This window comes from Pezoporus flaviventris, unplaced genomic scaffold (assembly GCF_033815535.1).
Source record: "Pezoporus flaviventris isolate CSIRO_AGI_PZ_B2104156 unplaced genomic scaffold, CSIRO_AGI_Pfla_v1 ptg000031l, whole genome shotgun sequence".
Taxonomy (NCBI): Eukaryota; Metazoa; Chordata; class Aves; order Psittaciformes; family Psittacidae; genus Pezoporus; species Pezoporus flaviventris.
Window position 1 is genome coordinate 22,198,175 of NW_026892579.1, and position 24,529 is coordinate 22,222,703.

Consider the following 24,529-nt stretch of genomic DNA (forward strand, 5'->3'; position numbering starts at 1 on the left):
ACCCAAACCATTCTGTGATTCTATGATCTTTCAAATGAGAAAAAGACCACATCTCTTTTTTTTTTTTTAAAAATAAAATAAATCCATTCACATTTTAAAGGATACTACACCCAGCAGAACAGTATTTTAAGATCAGCTCAATATCTCTATCTGGGCATCCTTTAAGACTGACTTCTTCCTGTAATGAAAAATAAAAAGTACTTTTCTAAATAGAGATTACATCTATATATGCATCTTATACAGTTTAAAACTCCCTTCTCCAATAAGCACATATATACACTAGACGTGAAGAAGTTGAGTTTTACAGGTTTCTATGAGACCTGTCAGTTAGAGAATCTTTAGATAATTAAAATATTGATAAATAATAACAGGTCACATCCTTTCGTAGCATTGGCTACAGCTTCCTTAAATCACTGGGTTGATGCTGATCTGGGCTGTAGATCTGGCTCTCTAGATTTTCTTGGTTACTTTTCTGTCATATTACATACAGTTCTGCTTCCAGCCAGCAGGACGCACCAATGGCTCATATTTGGCGGAAGTGACACAGTTATATTTATCTACCTCTTCTGAGCTTTTTGCTTCTCAGAGTCTTTGTTTTCTTCCTCAAAGAAAGAGCTACTCATGAAGCAATGGTGATAGTGATGGCCTTTGCTGGCTCAATTATTCTTTAGGTAGAGTGGATTTCACACTTTGGAGCATCTAGACCAACAGTTTCATAACAGCCTTGCTCCAAGACCAGGTTATATTGAATTTAATTGGTTTACAGAAGCTCTCACTTGTCATCAAAATGAGATCTTTGGCTGTGCACTACCTTGCAAAGTGCTGCTGAGAGTAAACTGCACATAGGCTGAATCTCTCAAAGGGCCTCCGGGCCTTGCAAATCTCTGGCATTTGGACGATGTCATAGCCACTCACTACTGCTTTAGTCTTGCTGCCTTACTCTGCTGATGAAAGTAGGCCTACAAGACCTTTGTGGCCATCAAAGTTTCTTCCTTTTCTGAATTTCAGCATGTTGCAAACATCTCTGTAAGCCTCTTGCTAAGTAGAATACAGAACTAAATTTTGCAATTAAATGTCATACTGCAGAAGAAAACTGTCAACTAGTAAACACTGGCATCCTAAAAGGACTCAAATTAATGGATAATGCATTTTATTTAATTAGCAGCCCAAATCTGCATGCCAGCAAAAGCTCCTAGCTTCTGATTATCTCCGGGAACAAAGAACGACTAGAGCATGCTTATAAATAGTGGCAGTGGGCTTAGCATATGTTACCTTCTTTCCTAGATAAATATTAATTAACCACGGTGAAGAACCAGTTCTTTACTAGGAGGAAATCTTTGTACCTCCCCTTAAATCAGTGTTGACATGCTGATTTCACAAGGAAAAGATTTAATTCTTAATTTTAACCAATTTTACTTCTTTACTCTGATTCACTGCATTGCACAATTTTCCATCAAGCTTTCTGCATTAGTAGTTTGCTGCTTTAAAATGTGTGCAGACTTTTTTTAAACACAGAATTCAGTGTTTTGCTTCTGAAAACTTTATATTTGGGACCCATTTGAAATCAGATCTGGATCCTGAAAGTAGACCACTGCAGACTTCATCTCCAAAAGAAGGAAGATTTGAACATACTGAAGTGGGCCAATGCTTTAAAGCTGATATGGGTCCATATCTGAAAGTGGAGGATTTAGTCTGCCAGGTCTGAGCACAGAACATGACACTGAATCCCTGCAGAGTCTAAATGCAGCATCCTTTGCCTTCATGCTGAATGGGTGCTCTTCTCTTTTTTTTTTTTTCTTATGTGGTAGGCAGGAGTTAAAGGTTATGTCATTGACTTTCAGTCCTAGTAGACAGCTGTACCTTTATGTCGTACTGTCATGGCTGTTTCCCACAGTTCATTCCCCAGTGGATCTGCATCTATTTCATCACAGACAGATCCTGGAGGGTTGAAACCTCTTAAAGTGTACAACTGGAGACAACCTGAACTGCAGGGATGATTATTCAGGAAGACTCTCTGGCAGCAAAACATGTATTTGCACTGATTTTAGTGTGAATGAGAGGCCCCAGCAGCCTCAGATGGAAAACACAGTAACAAGGAGGCAATACAAGCAGTAATTTTTTCTGCTTTGTAATGAAGCAGGAGAATAATGGGCAATGTAGAAGGAGAGGAGATGGGTCAGGATTGAAGCAGTTACCTGTGGAGCATCTGTAGAAACATTAAAGAGCAATCCCTTGTAGATGAATTAGGAACAGTCACCAACCTCAACTGCAGCCTCCATGAACTGAAATGAGTCAGGATGGGTGCAAAATGGTAGAGACAGTGTAAGGGAGGACTGGAGTTTCTTTTTGCTTGACCTCAATTGCCTACTTAAAGTAATCGAATACTCTTTGGAGGGTATCTGACTGCATTTTTCAGCAACTGTACCTGACCAGTATGAAGAATAAGGAAATAACTTCATCTGACTTTATTCCCTTGGGTCAGAAAAACTCAGCCTATACATGTGCCTACTGAGCCCACGTGCTTGTTTCTTTTTCTGGGTCCTTAGCGTCAAAATCAAAACCAGGCCCAGCTGTTCCTTATAATTAAATTTCAGTAACTCAAGCTGGGTGTTTTTATTTTGACTAGTGACTTAAAAGTGTTGGCATTTAAATGGCCTTAGCTATATTTCAAAGTTAACATTGAGAAACTTCACACATACATTAGTGTTATTTGTCTGTTGGCAAATTCAACAAAATACCACTGCATTGATTTACATAGTGAAGGTTATCTTTGCTAACAGAAGGACTCAGAATTTCATTATTTAAAATATGAGGAGGAATCTCATCACATTGCAGGAGGCTACAGATGGCATTACATACAACTTGCCACCTGAGTCAAGGGTAGAGGTGATGTTTATATTGTGCGCTGAGCCCTGTGTTCAAATATACCTAGAAGATCCAAAAGCCAAAACCCAGACAACATTATCTGTGGCCAGGACAGATCTGACTATAGGATGAGGACTTTTCCTTTCTGGTACTGAGGTTTGTTTCTATGTGTCTGTCTTCTCTCTCTGATTTATTTACTATGTCATTGATGACATTTATGCCATACATGGGCACTTTGTGATGCAATAAACCAGTAATAGGCTCAGTTTTTATTGCAGTTTCTATATTTGTATTTTAATACATCAAAATATGGATAAGAAGTATTAACAGTCTTATGTCAACAGAAAGAAATTAATTTTATGCCTGCCTCTGCACAGAAGCCAGAAGCTTTAGGAAATAGGATCTCTTCCCTTAAGCATTTTTTCAGATCCAGTTAGGAGAAGGGAAGGTACACAATAAAATGCAAGCTTCAGGGTGACAGCACAACAATGAGATATCATTATTCATGTGATAATATATATGATTCACAATATGGTTTTGAGTGGTACTCCAATATGCCAGTACTTATTGATGATCTAGGTAGAAGCTGGTGCCTGTTTTCACCAAGCCTTATCTCATGGGAGCTCAGGTGTGGCACAGGGCTATGTAGTGAAGTCATCACAGTTAGACCCGCAATGGGTTGGATGCTTTCCTGACCACTGGCAGCAGGACTACATAACTGAATAAGAAACAAGCGAGCACAACAGAAGAAAACAAACATGGGAAGAGAAAAGCATCTTCTTGCCAAGTCAAAGAGGGAAGCAATGAATGATGATTGCTGATGAATAGTAACCCAGAATTAATGGATAAGGGCAACAGCAAAAGCTGTGCACAGAACACAAACATTTTATAATGAGGGTAAACAGTGACATTAGCAGGGTGGCCAGAACACATTGCCCATTCACATAGTACGTGTCTGCATTACATGACATGACTAATGGCAGTGGCTAGAGCTAGAACATTACCCTTGGAGACTCTATAATTTTATCAGAAGAGCCCTTCCACCAGAGGAAAGCTGCCCCAAAACTGAATGAAGAACTAGGTTTTCCTTTTGTTATTATTGGTGTTTTAAATTTAAATCAGTTTCAGATATGTAGCCCTATTTGGGAAGAATGTTGAGCTATGGATGCTCGAGGGCAGCTGCCAACTTAAGCACAACTAAATTAAGCCAGAAATGTCGAGCAGAAGTGGAAGCAATATCACACTGTGTTAAAAAGCAGGATTATAAAATCTCTGCCCATCAAAGAGACCAGAAGACTGTAGATAGCTCTGTATTATTATTTTTAACGCAATAGAGCCTAGAGACTCCAACCAATTACCAGGCTCTGCTGAGCACCAGGAGGCACCATAAAATAAAATCATGGAAACAGACCAAACCCTATCCCAAGCCCTTTTGGGAAAACAGAAAGGCTTTCTGACATTTTATCTTCCTATCAGTTTGGTGAATGTACGCAAACCTTCACTGACACACTTTGATTAATCTAAGGCAACCCTCTCCCTACCTCAGTTCTTGACAGAGCCTAACTAAAGAACTGATCTATGACTGATATTACAAAATCTCAAGCACCATCACTGCTTGTTGATCTCAGGGGACCTGTGGGTGCTTAGTGCCTCCCAAGATCAGGGCACCTTGCCCAGTACTGAAAAGAGGGAGCAAAAGGGTTGTCCCTGCAGGGCTCTGGCTTTCCCACACTCCTGTGCAGCCTTGGCTCTCCCGCAGTTCAATGCTTCCTTCCTAGAGTTTTCAGTCTCACCCAGTGGGTGACCTCTGGGCCACCATGGATTGTCTCCAGCCTCCTCGTGCTGTTCTTCCTTGATTTCCATCCTTTCAGGTGTGCCAGTTCCTTTTGCTCAAGGATGACCAGCACGGCACTCAGGTTTCTCACCCTGCCATCATCCCAATGTCCCAGGGAGATCCACACAGTGTTTATCCCTGTGTGGTGCTGAGCATGGCCCAGGAAGAATGAGGGCACTTTGCCTTCCTACCACAGAGGAAAACAGCCGGGAGGAGATTTGCAAGAGGGGAGCACTGAGAGTTTGCAGAGAGCTTGCTTAGGCAGGTAGCAGTATGCGCAGGTGTGCACAAACATGCCTGCAGACAGACATGCCCCTGCCTCCTCTTTACTGGGTATGTCGTGGCATCTTCGGGAAGATTTGCTCCATGGCTGGAGACTAGATATTTCACTGAGCTTGGAATTACCCTGACCCAGCAAAAAGCAAGCTCGCACTTCCCTTTGTGTGCAAAACTTCCCTGCGGCTGCGGAGAACAAACGCCAGCAGGAGCTGCGGGATATGGACAAATGTGTGCTCCGGGTACAGCTCCTGCCCCCGCCCCCGGAGCAGTAAAGGATCCTGCGGGGCACGTTAGGGCTGTTCGGTCACGGGTGCGCATTTCCAAGCACAACAGGGGGAAAAAAAAAAAAAAAAAATTAGAAAGAAAGAAAAGGTGAATAAAAGGTAAAAAAGCCTGAGCCCCGGAGGCGCTGGATTGCTAAACGTTTAAGTGTAAAGTAGGCGATGTGAGCCGGTGGGATGTGCAGCACCTGCAGGAGCGAGACCTGCCGCACCGCACAGCCCCCTACCCGCCGGGCAGGGCGGGCGAACCTAGCTGTTAGTCCGTTCCGGTTGTGCTTCTGTCCTTGTCCAGCACCATCCTGCTTGCCCCTGCCCTTCCCCGTACGCACAGCTCCGTCACGGAGCGGCATCTGCGAGGCCGTCTTGGTACGGGGCAGCGGAGAACAGCCACCCCTGCGCGGCCAGAGGGCTCCGTGGGGGCCCCCCATCACTCAGCTCAGCATCGAGGCGCCGCGGACACGGTGCAACAAGGGATAGGGCCAGGCGAAGCACCAGGGCGACCCACATCCCCCAGCGCCGTCGCACCTCTCATGTCGGATCCGGAGGGTTGGGGAGGAGGGGGCCGCTCCCCCTCCGCGCTGCAGTGGGACTGGGGACAAACCCGGGCTCCTCCCGACGCCTGCGGGGAGAAGGGCGGGGGGGCGGTGCGCGGGGCCGGGCCGGCCGGGCCGGGTCGGACTCCCCGTCGGGCAGCGGGGGGGTGCGGGAGGGAGAGAGGAAGGAGGGCCGAAGCAGGCGGCGGCTCCTCCTCCGCGGGCAGGCGGGCAGCCCGCCCGGGAGCGGCACCGGTTGCTCAGTGCCGGCGGGACTGCGCCGCCCGCTATATAAGGGGCGGCGGCTGCTCACCGCTCCCTCACACCGGCCTCTGCGCGCGGGTGCCGGCGGTGGGCTGAGGCAATTCCCCGACAGAATGGCTCGCGGCGGGCCGCCATGGGAGGTGGTCTCCCCTCCTGCCTCCTGCGGACCCTCCTCTTCCTTCTCCTCCCCCTGCTCCTCCCGCACCCGCGGCGGCGGCTGCAAACTTGCTGCGGCGGGCTGTGTGTGAAGGCAGAGCCCGGCGGGGCGGCTCCGCTGCCCTTGCAGCCGTCGCGCTCGCAGCCCGAGGGGCGAGGCCACCGCCCGCGAGCATGCAGCGCCGCCGCTGCGCCCGTCGAGACGCGGTGCGGAGCTGCGGGCGGAGGGGCCACACCTAAGGGCGACCGGGGCGAGAGCCCCATGCTCAGGGCTCGCCGCTGTCCGCAGGGAGGCGGCGGGGCAATGTGCTGGCGGGGCGAGCTGGCACGTCTGTCCCCCGATCTGGTCTGCTCCGTCGCCGGCGGGGAGTGATACTCCGCGGAGCCCCGCTCGGTGCTCCCGGAAGGGCGGGCGGGCGAGGGGTGGTGCCGGCGCGGGGATGCTGCAGCCCTCCCCCGGTGCCGACGGGGTCCTACAGGGGTAGCGGCCCCGTGTGCCGCGCCGAGCCCCGCCGTCTGCGGGGCGGGGGGCGGCAGCGGAGGGATGGAGCCGCCAGGTCCCTGCCGGGCGCAGCTGATCCCCGCCAACGATTCTTACCGAAACTGCAGCGCCGAGGAAGGGATCTACCAAGATTCCACCCCTCTCTCCTGGAAGATCGTGCTGGCCGTCGTCCTGGCTCTTGTCACCCTGGCCACAGTGCTCTCCAACGCCTTTGTCATCGCCACGGTCTACCAGACGAGGAAACTCCACACGCCGGCTAACTATCTCATCGCCTCGCTGGCTGTCACCGACCTTCTCGTCTCCATCCTCGTCATGCCCATCAGCACCATGTACACTGTGACCGGCAAGTGGACGCTGGGCCAGGTAGTCTGCGATATCTGGTTGTCCTCGGACATCACCTGTTGCACGGCGTCCATCCTGCACCTCTGTGTCATCGCCCTGGACCGCTACTGGGCGATCACCGACGCCGTCGAGTACTCCACAAAACGGACTCCCAAGCGGGCAGCGGGCATGATCGCTCTAGTGTGGGTTTTCTCCATCTGCATCTCCATGCCCCCTTTGTTTTGGAGGCAGGCGAAGGCTGAAGAAGTCTCTCACTGTGTGGTGAACACAGACCACGTCCTCTACACCGTGTACTCTACGGTGGGAGCCTTCTACTTCCCCACCCTGCTGCTGATAGCCCTCTACGGGAGGATCTACGTGGAAGCCAGGTCGCGGATTTTGAAGCAGACTCCAAAGAAAGCAGGTAAAAGACTAACGCGGGCTCAGTTAATCACAGATTCCCCGGGGTCGTCCTCCTCCGTCACGTCCATAAACTCCAAGACCCCCGAGGGATTCAGCGAAACGGGCTCTCCCGTGTACATGAACCAGGTGAAGGTGAAGGTCTCGGATGCCCTCCTGGAGAAAAAGAAGCTCACGGCCGCTAGAGAGCGGAAAGCTACAAAGACTTTAGGGATTATTTTAGGAGCCTTCATCGTCTGTTGGCTGCCCTTTTTCATCATCAGCCTGGTGTTGCCTATTTGCAAGGACGCTTGCTGGTTCCACATGGCCATCTTTGACTTTTTCACATGGCTCGGGTATCTCAACTCCCTCATCAACCCCGTCATCTATACTATGTCGAACGAAGACTTCAAACAAGCTTTCCACAAACTCATACGTTTCCGATGCACAGGCTGAACGTTTTGAATGCGATGTGTCCTCCGGGTCTGCCCCCACGCACGCCGGTGCCCGGCGCCACAGGTGGGTGCGCTCCGGGAGAGGACTGGGAGGGGTGTGGAGGTGATCGGGAATGGGGCGGGAAGGTTTCGGAAACGGGAAGAAGGGGGTACGACCCCACAAATAGCTGGTTTCAGCCCCTTTGCAAGTGGCGGCGAGCAGCGGCGATGCCGCACGCTCCTGACATTTCACAGCGTGTGCCGGGTTGTTCCCCCCCAGCTCGCAGGGAGTGACTCACGGCAATCTGCTTTTTATTCCACCTATTAAACCAGTCTGCCGCCATTTCTTATGATAATGTCCGTGTTTAGACCAGTTAGTGCTAAATTGCACTTGCTTTCCAACCCGGTTGCTGACTGGGGCAGGGCAACCCCCCGGTGCCGTCGTCGCCCCCGCCCAGTGCCGCCTCCGGTCCCACAGCCGTAGCTGGAGGCATCCCGACGCAGCCGCGATGCAACCCCCTCTGCAGGGAGTCGGGTGCAGTCCCGGTGCCAGCATCGGCTTGTTTTATTGTTTTGGAGTGGGTTTTTTTTTTTTTGAAAGGAAGGTAGGACAGGCCGCAGATTAAGGCTGCTGGTAAAGTTCAGCCTACTTTCTGTCCTCCTTACGGTTCCGACTACTCCCGCTGAGAGCGGAGCCGGCCGGGAGCAGGCATCCTGAGAGGAAAGCTGCTTTTTAGCCACCATGAAAGACTCGACACCTTTGTGTTTCTCTTCACACACGGTAAAGCTGTGCCTTTTTGCGCGGCTGACAGAAGTGTCTGCCAGCTAATAGCTAAGCTCAGCTCCATGTTCTGCACACTTGCCTTTATTGTGATACTTTAATAATTCTGCCAATCTTTTGCTTTCTGTCTGCAGAATCAAGTTGCTATTGTAAAGACCCACTGCTTGAAACTTCCCCAAGCCCAGTTGCCAGACTCATGATGCTGCAAAAACGTCAATACATACTGCCACCAAACTGCTCAGCTCTGCATTTCAGTGTAATGACTCTGGCAGAGATGCTGTTCCAATAGTTACGCAGATCAGTTGCAAAAAAAAGAGGGCAGCCTCGTATCAAGGTCTATAATTCATCTGGACTGAAGAAAAAGTTTGAGAGTAAACTCCATTTATTTTGCAGGCTTAACTTCTTAATTTGTTCTCTGGCCGGTTGTAGGGGTGTGCACAAGAGCACAGTTGTCTCTGTCTGTGTTGGTAGCATAGTTGTACTTCTGCACACCTGTAATTTCTTTCTTTCAGTGGAAAGAGTTGCTCCCTTCACATATGAGGCCAAGAGGAGGGGAAAAAAAAAAGCAGCGTTTAAAATAGGAGTATCACAGTACATTCTGTAAATGACTCCTCCAGCTGAACATGTGTGAGAAGTGACAGTGTGCAAAAGTTATGTTTGTATTTCAACACAATAGCAAATGGTGTAGAAACCAGAGTTGTAGACCTGTTCAACTGCACTGCATATCTATAGTCTGTCTTCATAGTTGCATTTACAAAGTAAATACTTCTTGCCTCTACTCCAGAAGAGCAGAAATCAGGAAGTCCAGTGACCTTTTCCATAAACCAGCTGGGAATAGAAGTAGCAGTTTGATGTTGTAACCATGTTTTCCATTTTGTGTCAGTTGCACACCCTTACTGCATGAACCACTGCGAAATTTAGAATTCCCTAAGTAATTACATTATTTAGTGTATTTTGTAAAGAAGTGAAGCAGTTTGTTCTCTCAGAAGAGCTGTGTCACCTGCAAAATAAATACCCATGAATCATGAGTAAACTGATGTTAGTGAAATTACTCTCCTCTCTACTTCCCTCCTATAGTTCTTTTTTTTTTTTTCCTTTTTTTTTTTTCCCTCTGATTTGACCCTAAGACAGGTCTATGCATATTCAGCAGTCAAAGTTAAGAGTTTCAGGATATGGTCCACCTGCTGTGATAGAACTGCATTGATTGTTCCTTCTATGTGTAAATGAAAATGAGTATAAACAATAAAATGCTTTACTGTGTTCTCAAGAGTTGTGTGACTGAAAGGAGTGTTTGTTGGTTTACCTGTTTTTTCAGTATTGACTTTCTAGGTAATACTGATTTGATGAGTCACTCAAGGAAGCAATTGATGAAGGCTGAAATTGCAAGCTTCAATCAGTGGTCAAATTTTTAACAGACAGTTTTGCTTTCATCCTAACCAATACTGTTAGGTATGGTCTTACTAATTTCATATAATCCAATATTAAATTTTTAGTTTGTGTTTTTTTTTTATTTTTCTTCATTAAAAGCAAACAAAACTTATTTTAGCACTCGGTGGATGCTGTAATCAATGCTTTTTTAAAACTATGTATGTATTCCAGATGAGGGCTCTTATAAAGACTGGAAAAAACTTATAAATCGTATTTTATCTATCTGTTATTCTTCAGAGAGTCATTCAAGTAATAAAGATTTATTTGCCTAACTAAATAGTAAAGAAAAAACTTGACCCTCTGTGCCTCTAAAATTCCCATTAACTGTAACGAGTAAGATGTGGTCATGGGCAGGAAAGAAGTTTGCAAGATATTAATTACAATAGTGGGAAATACACATTTTCAGCAATTTGAAGAAATCCAGAAGACTTACTTCAAAATTGCATACCTCTAAAAAAGAGAACTACTCTACTATGCTTCTAGAAAGTGCCCTCTTAAATTCTTAAAACCAAATATGATTAGAGGAATTTTCTAAGCCACTCTTATTTGACTGTAGTGCTTATGTTGCTTTTAAATTTATTTATTTTTTCATCCATGGGGTGGAAAAAGCAAGGAAGGTAGCATCAAAGATAGCATCAAACAATGCTTAACTTGTCATTTTCCAGTCTTGTAGAGTGAATTTTGTTTACCTCAAATTCTCAGTGAAATCATTAGGCTTCTTGGGTGCCTGAAAAATTGAAAATGAGACTGTAATTTTCAGCATTTGAGCTCTGGCTTGAGTCTTCTGGCAGTTTTACAAAGTTCCATGCCTTGGCGAGTGTGAGGTTTAGGAGTTGGACTTTTCCAGTCCTCACACTGCTAGAGTATACCTTCATCTTCAGCAACTGGCAGCAAATACTCCCAGCTCCCTGTTAGAATTTTGCTGAGAAGCTAATTCATCGAGAAATTATCCTTCGAAGTTTATGCTGGGACTCCAAACTTCCTGCACAAGCAAACATTTCAGATAACTATGCTCACTGTTGGGAAGACAGTCAGTGTGAAAGCTGCGTTGAGTGACTTGGGGCCAGAGAAGAGGAAGCTAACTGGAGCCTTGCTGAGATACCTCCTAGTTAAAAGCCTTGTGCTACCTGAGCAGCATCATCTAGTTGAGAAAAACGTTCCTGGAGGGAGATAGAGTGAGGACACGCATCTGTTCACAGTGGGAGAGAAGAAATGTAGGGCAAACATCACTCAGTGCTGGAAAGCATAAATATTTAAAACACGTTCCAAGATTCACATAGTGTGTTTAGGACAGAGAGGGTGGCCCATGTGAGCTTCGCTTCTTTATGACTGGCAGAGTGAGTCCTGGTTGAACCTCGGGTTTAAAAGATGTTAGGGTACAGAGATGTGGCAGTGAAGTTTTGATTCTTGGGGTATTGCCCTCCTGCTTCTCAATTCCTTTGCTGTGCCTGGTCACTGTGCTCTACCTCTGGAAGGATGAAGCTTTTGGAATTTTCACTAGGAGAGGCTGTCCTCCTGTACTCCTGTGGAAGGGGCTCAGACGACCCTGTCTCTTGGCGTTAGTTTGTCATGGGAGGAACTTCTTCATGACTCTGCAGGTAAACCCCAAAGGTGCTTAAGCTCATGCTGTGTAGTTTCAGTCTTTAATTATAGAAGCAGCGTGCCTTCCTCTTACCTTATTGCACTGGGTTCAAACACTGTCAAATGCTGTTGCTGAGACAAATTTCTGGCACTGAGATTTGAAGTTGATCACACGTTTGCAAACCTCATGCTTCTCACGTTCCATGGTAAGAGATAATGCGCATGATAGTGTTGCTGACTGCACACACTGTGAGACATATGACACTTCAAGAGTAGCTGCAGTTGTGGGAGCAGCTGTTTGCAGCCTGGTAGCTGCACTATTTTTTCACTATTTCTCAGTTTTTCTTAAGAGTCATTTCTCACTATTCCAATTAATAAAACACGGGTGCAGAATATAGAAATTGAGAGAGGAAATCCTTTGCATACAGCCATGCAGCAACCTACAAAGTTCTACCTCTTCTGCAAGGTAAGAAAGCATGCTTGACTAATGGAGGCCAGGGTCCATGGGACAAAGGGGTTTTCAACTGATTCTTTGGACATTTATACCATATTCTCTGCTGCAGCATTTGAGGAAGCTGACCTGGAATTCAACCTCCAGCAGGGCCATGTAGAGTAGGAATGACAGTTAATATTCCATTTGGAGCAGCCAGATTTCCACCCTCCTCTGCCCCTGCCTGCAAAAAGCCAATCTGCCTTCCATTAGGAGAGTACACCTGTGGCTTTCTGATCCACAGTTGCTGCTTTCTTGATCAGAAAGGACTGTGTATTGTCAGAAGTAAGCACTTTTAACTGAAAATCCAGGTCAGTCCAGAGCTGTTCTTTCAGGGAAAAAAAGGGAAAAAACCCTAAGTAGTAGTAATGTTGAAGAACAAGCATTTTGATCTGCAGCAGCAAATAAATCTGAGCAGTGTGGCTGAGAGCAATTTTATATGCAAGTGGTGAAATCCCATTCAAATTGAAATGTAGCAGAGATTGAAGAACATGTTTCTCAAGAAAAGTGAGCCTGTAGGAAAGAAAGAGGGCAAGAAAGTAATCCAGAATCTCCAATCCTTGATCTGCATGTAAGGAAAGAACCCCAGGGTTACTCCTGGGTTTCAGCAAACAGTTTCAGAGAGAAGGACCATACCCAGAGAGACGTAAGAAAATTACAGGGATGCGTTTATTCAATAAAATGGATGCCAACTTCTTTTTGTGTGTTGGGAACCTTTTTGTCTTTAGGGGAACTGCACATATTTGAGACATATCCTTAAAAACCTGTCTACATCAGACAGAAAGATTTGTGGTTTGTATTAAGAAGTTTTTTACATATTCCAACAACTAGTACTTAGACAGAGTTTAAGTGAATTCTTCTACAGCAGTGAGTTTGGCTGATAATAGTAATGAGTATGAAAGATTTAAGCCCAGAATAATCACATAGAAAAGCAAGCAGAAAATGAAGCTTTTTAATCAATCACATATTAAGCTTGAAAGATGTAATATAACAGGCAACTCAATAGGTGAGGTGAAGAGGAGATCCACAGGATATCAAATTTACAATATGGAGATCAAAATCTCTTACTGAGTCATTTTCAGGAGGTGGAGAAGGAAAATCTTTGCTGTTCTTCTCAGAGAACAAACTCCTTGCACTCCTTGCAGTCATTCTTATAAAGGAACAAGACTTTTTTATTGTCTTTATAGAAACAATACTTTGAAGGCTACAAAACAGACAGAGTTCATGGGTGCAGAGCTTTCACTGGGTAATCACGTTCTGTCTTTTAGGCTGAATGTTCAGAGATGAAAAATAGGAAAGAAAGGAATAGGGGATGATTATGTAAAATAACCCATTTTCATAAGTTCTTTCCTTATATGGAACCAAGACAAAAACTAGAACAACAGGAAAAAACAAGATCTGGAAGATTTAGGCATCAGTGGATTTCAGGAACATGTTTAAGGTAGAACGAGACAAAAATAATAAATACATTTCCAGAATTCAGAGAAGTGGAAATTAGAAGTTTCCTTCCATCCAGATACCTCAGAGGTCCAACTATCCTAATATTAGTTTCATAATGCCATTTCTAAAAATCTTGATATTCCCAGATATGTTCAAATTGACATTTATTAATGCATTCGTACCCGATTTTATATTAAGGCATACACTTCCCAAGCTCATTTGCTTTTTTCCTGTAGATTTCAAATATCAATTACTTTCTGCTCTTTTCTTCCTGTGTGCTGAGTTCAAAACATGAATCTTGTTTGGACCCAGCCCTCTAAAATTCAGTCACTAAAAGGATAAGAAACATTGTTTTCAAAGGGAATATTCAAATTAGTACATGTGAGAGAATTAGTGCAAAAGCAAGCAAGGTCTCTATCTCCTATCTATAGGAGAAGGCTGTTGTTTCCTGAATTAATTTCCTAGAAAAATTTACTGTAAAGTTGAAGGACACAGATGTGACATAAGCCACACCATAAACCAGTGCTGACATACAAAGCAGCCAGGTGTTTGGGCAGCAGAAGGAAAGCATCAGTGCTAAGCCTATACTGGGATGAGTCTGTTTGACCCACAAAGGACATATCAAATCTTTTCGTTTAGTTGAGTCTGGAAAAATTCAATGGATCTGTCAGGGAGTGAAGGGTGAGGAGATTCAGGACTACATAAGAGATGACTGAACTTGCATTCCCATGGGCTTCATGGGCTTTCTCTCCCCTGGGGCTGGGTGGCCCAGGGCAGCTCTGGCACAGGATCCACATGACTGTGGATCTGGCTACTGGGAGGACTGTGCTAGGGGATCTGAGTCCAGTAGCCTGGTACAGGTGAGGCTGCACAGCTCCGTGCCCCAGCTTCAGTCAGTAGTGAGGCTGAGCATGTATTCCCAGGCACATGCATACATATGTGCAACATATATATACACATAGGCAGCCACACAGATCAACACAGGCAGACACTCAGTGCTCACACCAACCTAAGCAGTACCAATAGCCTCATAGTGCTCACCTCTCTGGCTAATTAGGATGGAGGTCCAATAGTGAAAAAACCCAAACATATATATGTACAAGGTGGATCCATCCAGCAGCTGGGCTCAGATACCACATTCCATCATCCACAGTTGTTTGCAGCCCCACTTCAGCTGCTAGTACAACCCATTGTTCACACACACATACATGCATATGCATATACACCCATTAAGGATGCTGTAATAGCTCACACACACACGCACACACAGATACACATGCTCAGCTCCCAGTGCACTGCGTCCACTCTCTGGCTACTCTGGCTTTACCTCTGTAAGTGATCACACATGCATGCATGCTGGTCTCTCCAGTTTTTGCACCACAGACATTCATCCCCTCCCACCCATGATCACATTGAAGTTACTGGCTCTTAGACCTTACTGGCTCCTCAGGGAGCAGCTAAACTTAAACCACGATAGACCTCAAGGTGTGTATGTGCACACAAAATAGAGACCCTACCCTGAAAAGAATTAGAAACAGAGTTTAATAAGACACAACAGGCTGCACTGATCAGGCACAGAGTATGGCCAAGCAGCCATATCAATCAGCCCTTGTTTACAGAGGGCCAGTTCTTTTATTCCTGTATCACTCCTTCATGTAATGCTTCCTACACTTGTTCCTCCCCAAATGACTTTGAGCTCTCCCTTTCTCCACCTTGGGTTCACCTCCCACTTTAAGTCTGTCCTGGTTTTGGCATGGTACTTCGTTGCTGACTGGGTTTAAACATAACAAAGTCTTGTGCTATGCTCTTCCCTTGCATCTCATTAAGTGTCTCATTCCCCTAGGTAGGAATCTCCCCAGTGGGAAAAGTGTTCCTGCTGACTAATTGTGGCAGGCTTCATGCCTGGACACAATGGGTGAGGCTCCCCGGGGACAACTCTGGGAAGGATCCAGGCGGGTTATGCCTTCTTCTTAATTTCTTAATTAAGTCTTAATTTCTTAATTAATTTCCACATCCTTAATTTCTGTCCCCCAGAACTACCTGCCTTTGTGCTCTTCTGGGTCTGCAGAGTTAGGCCTTTGATGGCCATGTGGCCCCTCTGTGATGGGTCAGGGAGGACCTAAGAGAGGGTATAATTTAGCATCCCCCACCTGCCATTGTTTCTGTGCTCCTTTGTAGGGGAACAGACGAGCTTTTTAACATGTAACCTGACATATTACCTCTTCTGGGAAAAAATGGGAAGGGAAATAGTTGGCAGTCAACATTCCAGATGTCAGAAGACTGAACGTCTAATATGGGTTGAATAAATTAGAATGCCAGAAACTGCCTAAAAAAATACAGCCAGAGCATAAAAAAAATCTGTTGTGAAGTCTTCATGTGGCGTGAATGTATGGACATCATAGGCAAAGTGTGATTATTTAGATGGCCACCAATCTTCAGCACCTCACAAAGAGCTACTCTCTGTTTTGGGACCTTGAAGAATAAAGGTCTTTATGGGGTCAGGGCTAGATCTTGCATAACCCAAGTTTAGATCATACATATCAGAGAGCTAGATCTGAAATGGCTTTGTTCAAGCTTTCTGCACTTTGATTAATTCCACGCTAATGGAAAAGATGATTGAAGGAGTCATCACGATAAGTTAATCAGTCTCTTTCATTTATATACTTGTGCTTTGGCTAAAATTTTAGCAGGAGCAGCTATTAGAATCTTACGAGATTACCAGTTAGGCACTGGACAAGTATTGCTGCCTGGGCAATGTAATTAATGTATTTATATATACTTCTGAGCAGTAAATACACTGTATGTAAATATGCATACAGTAAATGCCTTGTTTTCCAATAAGAATAAGAAGTGATCTCGAAAGTCTGTGATTCAGGGTCTCACAGGAACCTTGGGGAGAGGCACTGTCCTCCTCTTGGACAACAGCCAGGTCCCACAGATGTGTGTGAGACATACGCCATTTGACATTTTCACTGGGGAGGCTGGAAAGTCAGTGAGGAAAAGCAAGAGGTGCTGAGAAGGGAAAAATAATGTAACATGGGAAAAATAATACCCCCTATGAATGCACAATCAAATAACAAAAATACCTCAGACACACTGGGGACACTGTTCTGTGAAAATAACTGCGTTCAAAAGAGCAGACAAAAAAATGCATATAGAAAACAAGGCAGAAGACAGCATTGTTTCACCTTGTAAATTCCTGTGTCCTTTATCCAGCATACTATGAGAAGGTCAAACTTGCCCCAGAAATTATATAGTAGAACTATAAAACATTCAGGAAAGCAGAGTATCATCGGGGTGTGTCTGAAACTTCTTTTGGATACAAGCAATCCTGCACTCCAGCTACCAAGATAGATGAGGTGGTCCTCTTTGTACCATGCAAGGACAAGTTAACAGCAAGGCAAGGAAAAGAAGGCACATCCAGACCACAACCATTATTATATGAAGCAACACATTTGTACATGCAGTTGTGCTTGGTCTGATTCCACTGTGCCTGAAAATCCCCAGGAAGCATTTCTGATGCTTTTCTTATCTAGTTGTGCAGAGGAATGCTGATTCCCCAGCCTATCCTGCCCTGCTTCTGCATTAGGTAGACAGGAATTAAGACTTTTGGCTAGTCTGCAGTTTTCTGGCCATGATTCCTCTATTAGTTGTTAAGTTGCCGGTAAAAATGGACACTGAATGGTACAATAACAATTACATTCAAAGAAAGCATCACCTTAGGTCTTTCAGAGTGAGTATCCAACAAATGAGGTTTCTGAAGCTGCTAGAATGCTTTGAAAATCTAGGGCCCAGTTCCTGATGCTCCGTTTTATTAAGTGGGTCTCTACACATACAGAAGAACTGAATATTTGAAAAAAATAATCATCCTGCAATTTCCCAGATCTGGGCACTCCAGGGTTTTATAAAGAAAGAAGGCTTACATATGCTTCTCTGTATTCTTCATCATCTATACACAATTAGAGGGCATTAGATTTCATTTATGAAGGATTTTATCTCTTCTGTCTTTAATTAAATCACAGACCTTCTCACTAGTTCATAAATTGGCACTGTTATAACTCAGCTTCCACAGAAAGCAGTTGGATGTCAACACCCTGTAGGATACTCTTGCCCAATTAGAATTTTAAACAGCAGTATTTATTTCAATTAAATAAGAGCTGGTAGTACTGGGAGTTTTACATTTTGCTATAGGAGCAGTGAATTTATTTCTGCCTGAATGACAGGTTTCAGTCACACTTCAGTTACACTACACAAACTATTCTGACAATTTCATCAGCAGATATAGTTGAATGCCTTTATTCAGGCTTAGGGTAAGATCCTAAAGGGATTCCACCAGGCTTTTTCCAAGCTGCATGGTTACCAGCTCAGTTACTAGAAGAAGGTTCTTCACATTCTTTCAACTTCCCTTACATGTGGGATTTTTGCCTGAATATTGTTTGTGGATTAAATCCTTGAATTGGCTAGAGGCAATATTTCTGCTTGAAGGAAAGAATTCAGACCCATCGTTAAAAAGAATGATGCAGTGCTTCCTATTGCATTTAATGAAGCAGTTGTTCTTCGGAAGAGGAGCAATGCTGGGGTTTGTATAGCTACAGATTAGTTTTCTAAGAAAAAAAAAGATTTTGAATGCTTTTAAAGTAATCCTAAGTGTTCTCTTCAGCTGTTTGAAAAGTTGAAGTTTCTGAATACAGCTTTTTCAAATGCAAGCTTTGTGCCCTTCCCTCTCAAAATGTCTTATGCATTTCTAAAAAAAAACTCAACCTTATAAAACTGAAAATTATGAGAAAGGAATATCAAAAAGGTGTGTCAATACTGGCAAAGAAAATTGTATCTTCTCTAAGAGACTGCCTCAATGTGGCAGTAGCTCTTTATCTGAGGGACCTGCATTTATCAGCATGAGGCTTCTAAGTCCCCAAAAAACCTTTCAGGGCTAAAAGACCCATTTAGCTTAAGACTTGACATTCTCTGATCCACTAGATTAGCAAAGAAGTACAGTTTTTCAGTACTGTTGCGGAGTTCATGTTGGCAAGTATTGATTTCTTTTTATATCTGAAATTACTGCAATTTTGCTTTCATGTAATGCATAGAAGGCTGCTGAAGGCAGTGAAGGGGATATCACTCCCTTTAACTGAGGAGCATGGGGTCTGTCAGTGACCATTTGCAAATATTTTAGACCCCTGACTGCCAGAAAACAGCTATAAATCAGTCAGCTTTCTGGCCAAAAAGACGTGGACTTTCAGGAGTAGATATCAATCAGCTGTTCCTTGACTGTATTTTACACACCACGGAGGGGATGATGTGACTGCTTGGCCAGCCAGCTCACTTTGAGCAGGACTGCTGGAATTCAGGACGTGGTTCACAGAGCCAGGCAGCCCCACTCAAGGCTGGGAAGGTCCTATGAAATGCTGGTGAAGGCAGGACTGGGAATGGCTGCTCTTGTACCCTTACCATGGTAGTCCATCTTGGGTCAGCGGAGGTGTATGAGATGGCTCCCACTGCAGCTGAAGAAGAAGGATGACTACCTCCCATTTCCTGAGAGAGAGACACAGGTATTTTGGGAAGGACTTGGCTAGCAGCCCAGGAATAAGGAAGCTGGAGAAAAATGCTTTTTTCCTTCATTTAGACAGCAGCTGGCAGAGGCAGGGCAGGGTGCCTGTCTGAAGGACAGCTGATGTTTAGCACCAACCATGTGTTTGACTGTCTGAACACTTATTTTGTGATGTTTGGTCAAAAGAAACAGTAGACAGGTAAATATATTTTTACTGCCTGACCTCTGTGAGCAGCTTAACGGGTTGTTTTCCCATCCTCACTGCGTATAAGATGTTCCATGAATTCTATTTTTCCTTGAAGAGCTGAATCCAGTGTGAGGCAATATCTCAACATAGCTGCTGAGACATTCTGCCCCAGGGAAAATAATTCCAGTTCTGCTCCCCATGCTTTACCACTTTACTTTTGAAAGGAGACCCAAGGCTTTGCAAGTCTCAGTGATTACCCAAGCAGCATTTCACGGTGCTTCTCCCCTCCACCAAGTCCACGTCACCCACCATAGCACCTGTCTCATGGGCACTGCCCATTGAATGCCCTGGGATCCTGCAGCAGTGTGCTGCCCAAGGAGGGCTATCAAGTGGATGCAGGAGCAGAAGAAATACTGAGTTGGTTTTGACCTGCTAAGTGTCCCTGAGAACTCTGTGCCTTACATCCCCTCTGTTAAGGAAGACAATGATACCAGTTTTCTTTCTTTGGGGAAATAAGCATTGTTTTAATTCTATACTTTTCAGAACATGTATCTGTCAGTACTAGGAAAGCCATTTCCAAGGGACTAGGAATTCATCAGAGTACTCACATGATTTGGCCCTTAGTGTTTCAGAAACAAAAATGATGATGGTTGTAGCCTCCCACCACATCCACAGTTGCAGATGTGCTATAGATGACAGACAGGATTTTTGATCTTTTTGGCTTTCAGATGATGTTACCGTTTCCTGACTTGTTGCATGCCAGACCTAAAAGTTCAGAACCCACACTGTTCTTTTCAATTCCTGTCACATCCTTCTTCTGTGTATCTGATTTCTCTGCTGTGAGCTGCCTTTTTCCATGTTTCAGGATACAGTGCAAAATGATGTTGAGAGCAGCTAGTGATTTACCTGCAATCTGACAGACAAATGGCAAAATTAAGGTGATATCAGAACTCAAACCTGTGCAGAAATCTGTATCTTTACTGCACAAAGTGATGGGAGGTTCAGGCTTGCTTCATTCCATGGCAGAGCAGTCCACTAGTCCTCTGCTTTGCAACTCCATTGCACTGTCACTGATCTTCAGCTGTGAGTACCATATGCTGTCTCAGGATTCCCGGGGTCTGTGCATACTCTTCTCTACCTTGCTATATGCTGCAAAGGTTCCTTAATTATGTTTTCTCTATTACCAGCTCTCAAATAATCCCTAAAGTGTCCCAGGATCCTGATTTTGAGGAGTGTCAAAGCTGGATAAAATACATTGCTGTTAAAGAGTTACCTTTAAAATCCTTGAAGTCTAGTTAAAATAAACAGAAGTATTTTTATACATATGTCAACATTAAACAGCAGAGTGGAAGAGGCTTTATAAAAATGCATGCATACTGAAGTGCAAGGAAATAGCTCCACACTTACTATTAAACTACCTTTAATACTCTTCCCTACCCTGTATATTTCAGCCAGGGAGCTCACAACCATCCTTGCTAAGGACGGGGATCCACTTGCCTTTTGTAAACCTCCAGAAGTGTCAGGTCCTGCTTTGTCTTTTTATTCCAGACATGAACCTGGACTTTGAAGTCAGGTCTAACTCTTCAGAGTGAGATAAATGTCTGTCATTCCCAGCAGTTGCTTCATCCCCAACTGAGCCAGGAGAGAGTCATGACGCCATTGTTACTTCCTTTCAAAACTGTTATCTGTTCCCTCTAGGTTTGGAAATGCTACTCGCCTTTGGGTGTTGAGATGGTGTAGTTCTTCTCTTGGTCTAGACAGTAAGTAAAGACAGTTCAGTGGGATTTCTGTGCTTGACTAAACTAGTAGTGAATCATGAATCCACTGAGAGTATTCCTATTCAATACAGTAGTCTAGAGAAGGAAGCCTTTTCATCCAGTGATCCTGGATACCTTAACCATCATACTATACGCAGCAATAGAAATCCAACTTGATATGGTAGAAGAAAATCCATGGAACCAAAAGGATGCAGCTGGATCAGCATTACTAAAATTGTTACCTATTTTATTCATTCAGAATAGGACTAATAGATCTAAAAATATATAGTACCTACAAAGTTTTCCTGTATTCATTGGTTAAATACGTGTTTCAGGATGGCTGTTAAACAGGCAGGCTGAATATGCTAATTGAGAGATACCGTGGTAATCTTCATCATGGAAGCTTTAGGAGGAGGAATGAGAGAGAGTAATTCCTTGTCCTCTGTATTGTATGGCATCACTCACAAGCAAAGGGCAGGAAAGTTTTCTTCCAGAGATGAGACATTCTGCTTTGAGATGAGTCAGAAAGGAGTTCTCAGCCTTTGTCCTGCGCTCTTCCGTGTCCAAGAGGATGTGAGTGTGGGGAAAGAAGGCATGTAGCAGATGCAAAAACCATATAGACAACATATATGTATATACAACAAAATCATTCCATCTTAACTCATTAATGGCAGTAAATTTCCAGCTAAAGCTAAGAGAAAGTGAGGTAGAGCATAGCTGCTGTTGAATTCGGCCAGGGAGAACGTGTATTGTTAAGTGTAATCATAATGATGCCATTGTCATTTTCTCTTTTGTGAATTTATTCCATGACTGAAAACCTATGTTTCTCAAGTAACTTTCATTTAATCTGTAATTTTGTCTAGCAATAAATCTGGCTAGTCATCTGACACATAGCAAAGCATTCCTTATCCCAGCTTGTTACATATCTTAGAGCTGTGGCGTTGGACATCTTGAAAAATTCCTAAGATATCCAGTACGTCCCCATAGATGTTCCGTGGCAGTTTATCACAAGATTAAGGAGAGGAAGGAATGTCTTTTTGGGATCAGTGATGGCTAGCGAAATTATCTGACCTGAAGTAAAAAGCAGTGAATACGACTGGTGGCCTCCTTAATGGCTTTTGACTGAAAACAGACATGACAGTAATCTGTAACTTTGGGGCAATGTTGCATTTGGAGTTAACTGTTCACCTGATTTCATCTTTGAGGAATACTGTAAAAGTCATCATGTTGCCTTTGATCTGCATATGTATTCTTTCTCTCCCACATCTTATTTACTAGGACTGCAGAATCTTTTGATGTGTCCAGTCCTCTTCTGTACATCATCAGAGATTAGCCCAGCTGGGAGCCAAATTTCAAGTAGAGATTTTAAGGGAACAGTAATATAAGGCCAAAGTCCTTCCATTGAAACACTGTTGATCTGGTGTGCCAGTTTTTTGCAGTCAGTAGTGACAAGAATGCTGTGCCACAATCATATTTAGATCTCCCTGACTATGCAACCTGCATGGCCGTATACCTGTTGTCAGCTGGGTGCACAGTGTGCATTCTTGAGAAGAGCCAAGCTCATAAATCAGGAGCCAAAGAAAGAAGCTAAAAGGGCTTTTGCTTCTCATTGGTAGGAGAGCAGTGTTAGCTGAGTGTGAGGGTTGAAATTAAAAAAAAAGGAAGACTTCTTCTATCTTTTGGTAAAGATAAAAGAATAAATGACAGTTTAAAGAATCATTCTAGATGTTACCTGGAAATAATTACTTGGACAACAACATATTGCATCCAGACTGCAAACACACACCAAAACCAAAAGAGGAAGTATTTGATCAGCAAATAAAATGTCATGTTTGGAATAACTTGATAGCACTCAGATTCTGCTAGCTGCTACACCCTCCTCCCCACAAAAAAGTGGGATAGAAGATTTATGCACATAAAATATCTGAAGTGAAGAATTCATGTTTTAGAAGAGCATGAAATAGACAGGAAAGATTGACAACATTTGCCTGAGTGTACCTCTGCCCATGAATCAAACTCTGACTAGATGCAAGCAACAGATGGCTTACGCAATTTTATTTTTTATTTTTTTGCTTTCAATACTTATAGGTTGGGGTTTTTTCTTTTTTTTTTTTTTTTAAATCTTTTTTGTTTTGTTTTATTTGGTTGTTTTGTGGGTTTTTCTTTTTGTTTGTTTTGGCTTTTGTCTTGTTTTGTTTTGTTTTCCCCCTGATCACTTTTTGATTGCATTTAGCCCTGGCTGGTCTATTTTTTTTAATCTTTACACAGTCCTTAAATTAAATCTTCCCTTTCCTCAACTTTATAAACTATGCCTATTAATAAAAAACCCTCTTTCAGTTGAGCTCTTGGTTTGGTTTTTTTTTCTCCCATCTAATATAAGTTTACTTACCTTTTGTCTAATGTTTGTATTCACCATTTGGCTTTGTAGTTATTAGCTAAACAGCTACTCTTATTGAGCCAATGGAAGGCTTGATTTGTATCACTGGAAAGACAGTGTGCTGGAAACTGGTAGCTGGTGGAGGGAAATGGAGTTCTGGTGATTGGCATGAGTTTATTCCCATGAAGAAAAATAATAAGAGAAGACTGAAAGTGTGGGACAATCTCATATTACTGGCCCTGGGAGAGGTCTGGGACAATATATCCCAAGGAGTTGAATATGATGGTTATTATGTCTCATACAATAGAAAATGTCAGTAAAGGTTTCATCCAGAGAAGACTTGCTGCTGTCAAGAGGTCACAATTCTAGCAGAAAGGCTGCTGCTTCTTACGCAGTATTCCAGATTTTAATCCCAAACTAAGCTTTAAATAGATGAATCCATAATAGTCCAATTGAGGTCAGTGGTGAAACTCTCACTGACTTTCACGGTAAAAATCAGGCTCCTCAGGTAATAATATGTCTGACTCCTCTTTGGGCAGCAACAAGAAAATATGTACCACAGCAGGAGATTTCAGGAATATGGTTGGTTGGTTTGGGTTTGTTTTATTTTGCCTTTTTTTTAATTGAATCAGCAAATTTATATACTGAAGCATTCATATAATTCATTAATAATCCTCATAACAGACTTTGGCTTGGCCAGTCTGATATCACATGCATTGCAGTTGAGGTGGAGATCATGATTCCACGCTTCTGCCTGCAGAAGAGATCAAGCAAACAAGATGGGTTTTGATGTTCAGTTGTTAGCAAGCTGTCTGCAGATGTTGATGGATAACTGAAATTGATATATTTAGGTGGGGTGTGGAAAGGGAAATCTGCCCTAAGGTCATTTACATGAATGTGGCCTTTAAACATGAAAATACAGTAAATGAAAGGATAGATCAGTCGCAAAGCATTGAAAGCACTCTAAGCAGCTTATGTTTGTTGATATAGAATACAAGGAGAAGAATGGCATAGTCAAAACACGGAGCTAAGAAAACTAACTGGAACTGACAGGCTAGAAGCAATGCAAGAT

General features: G+C 43.8%; 1 protein-coding gene across 1 annotated transcript; it reads left to right on the forward strand.

Annotated features, from left to right (window-relative positions):
• The first annotated feature begins 6,756 nt into the window (after window positions 1-6,756).
• On the forward strand, window positions 6,757-9,916 carry HTR1B (5-hydroxytryptamine receptor 1B). The gene is made up of 2 exons (XM_061460440.1): window positions 6,757-7,953; window positions 8,784-9,916. The coding sequence occupies exon 1, from the start codon at window positions 6,757-6,759 to the stop codon at window positions 7,888-7,890; it is 1,134 nt and encodes a 377-aa protein (XP_061316424.1). The 3' UTR covers window positions 7,891-7,953; window positions 8,784-9,916.
• Window positions 9,917-24,529: the final 14,613 nt, after the last annotated feature.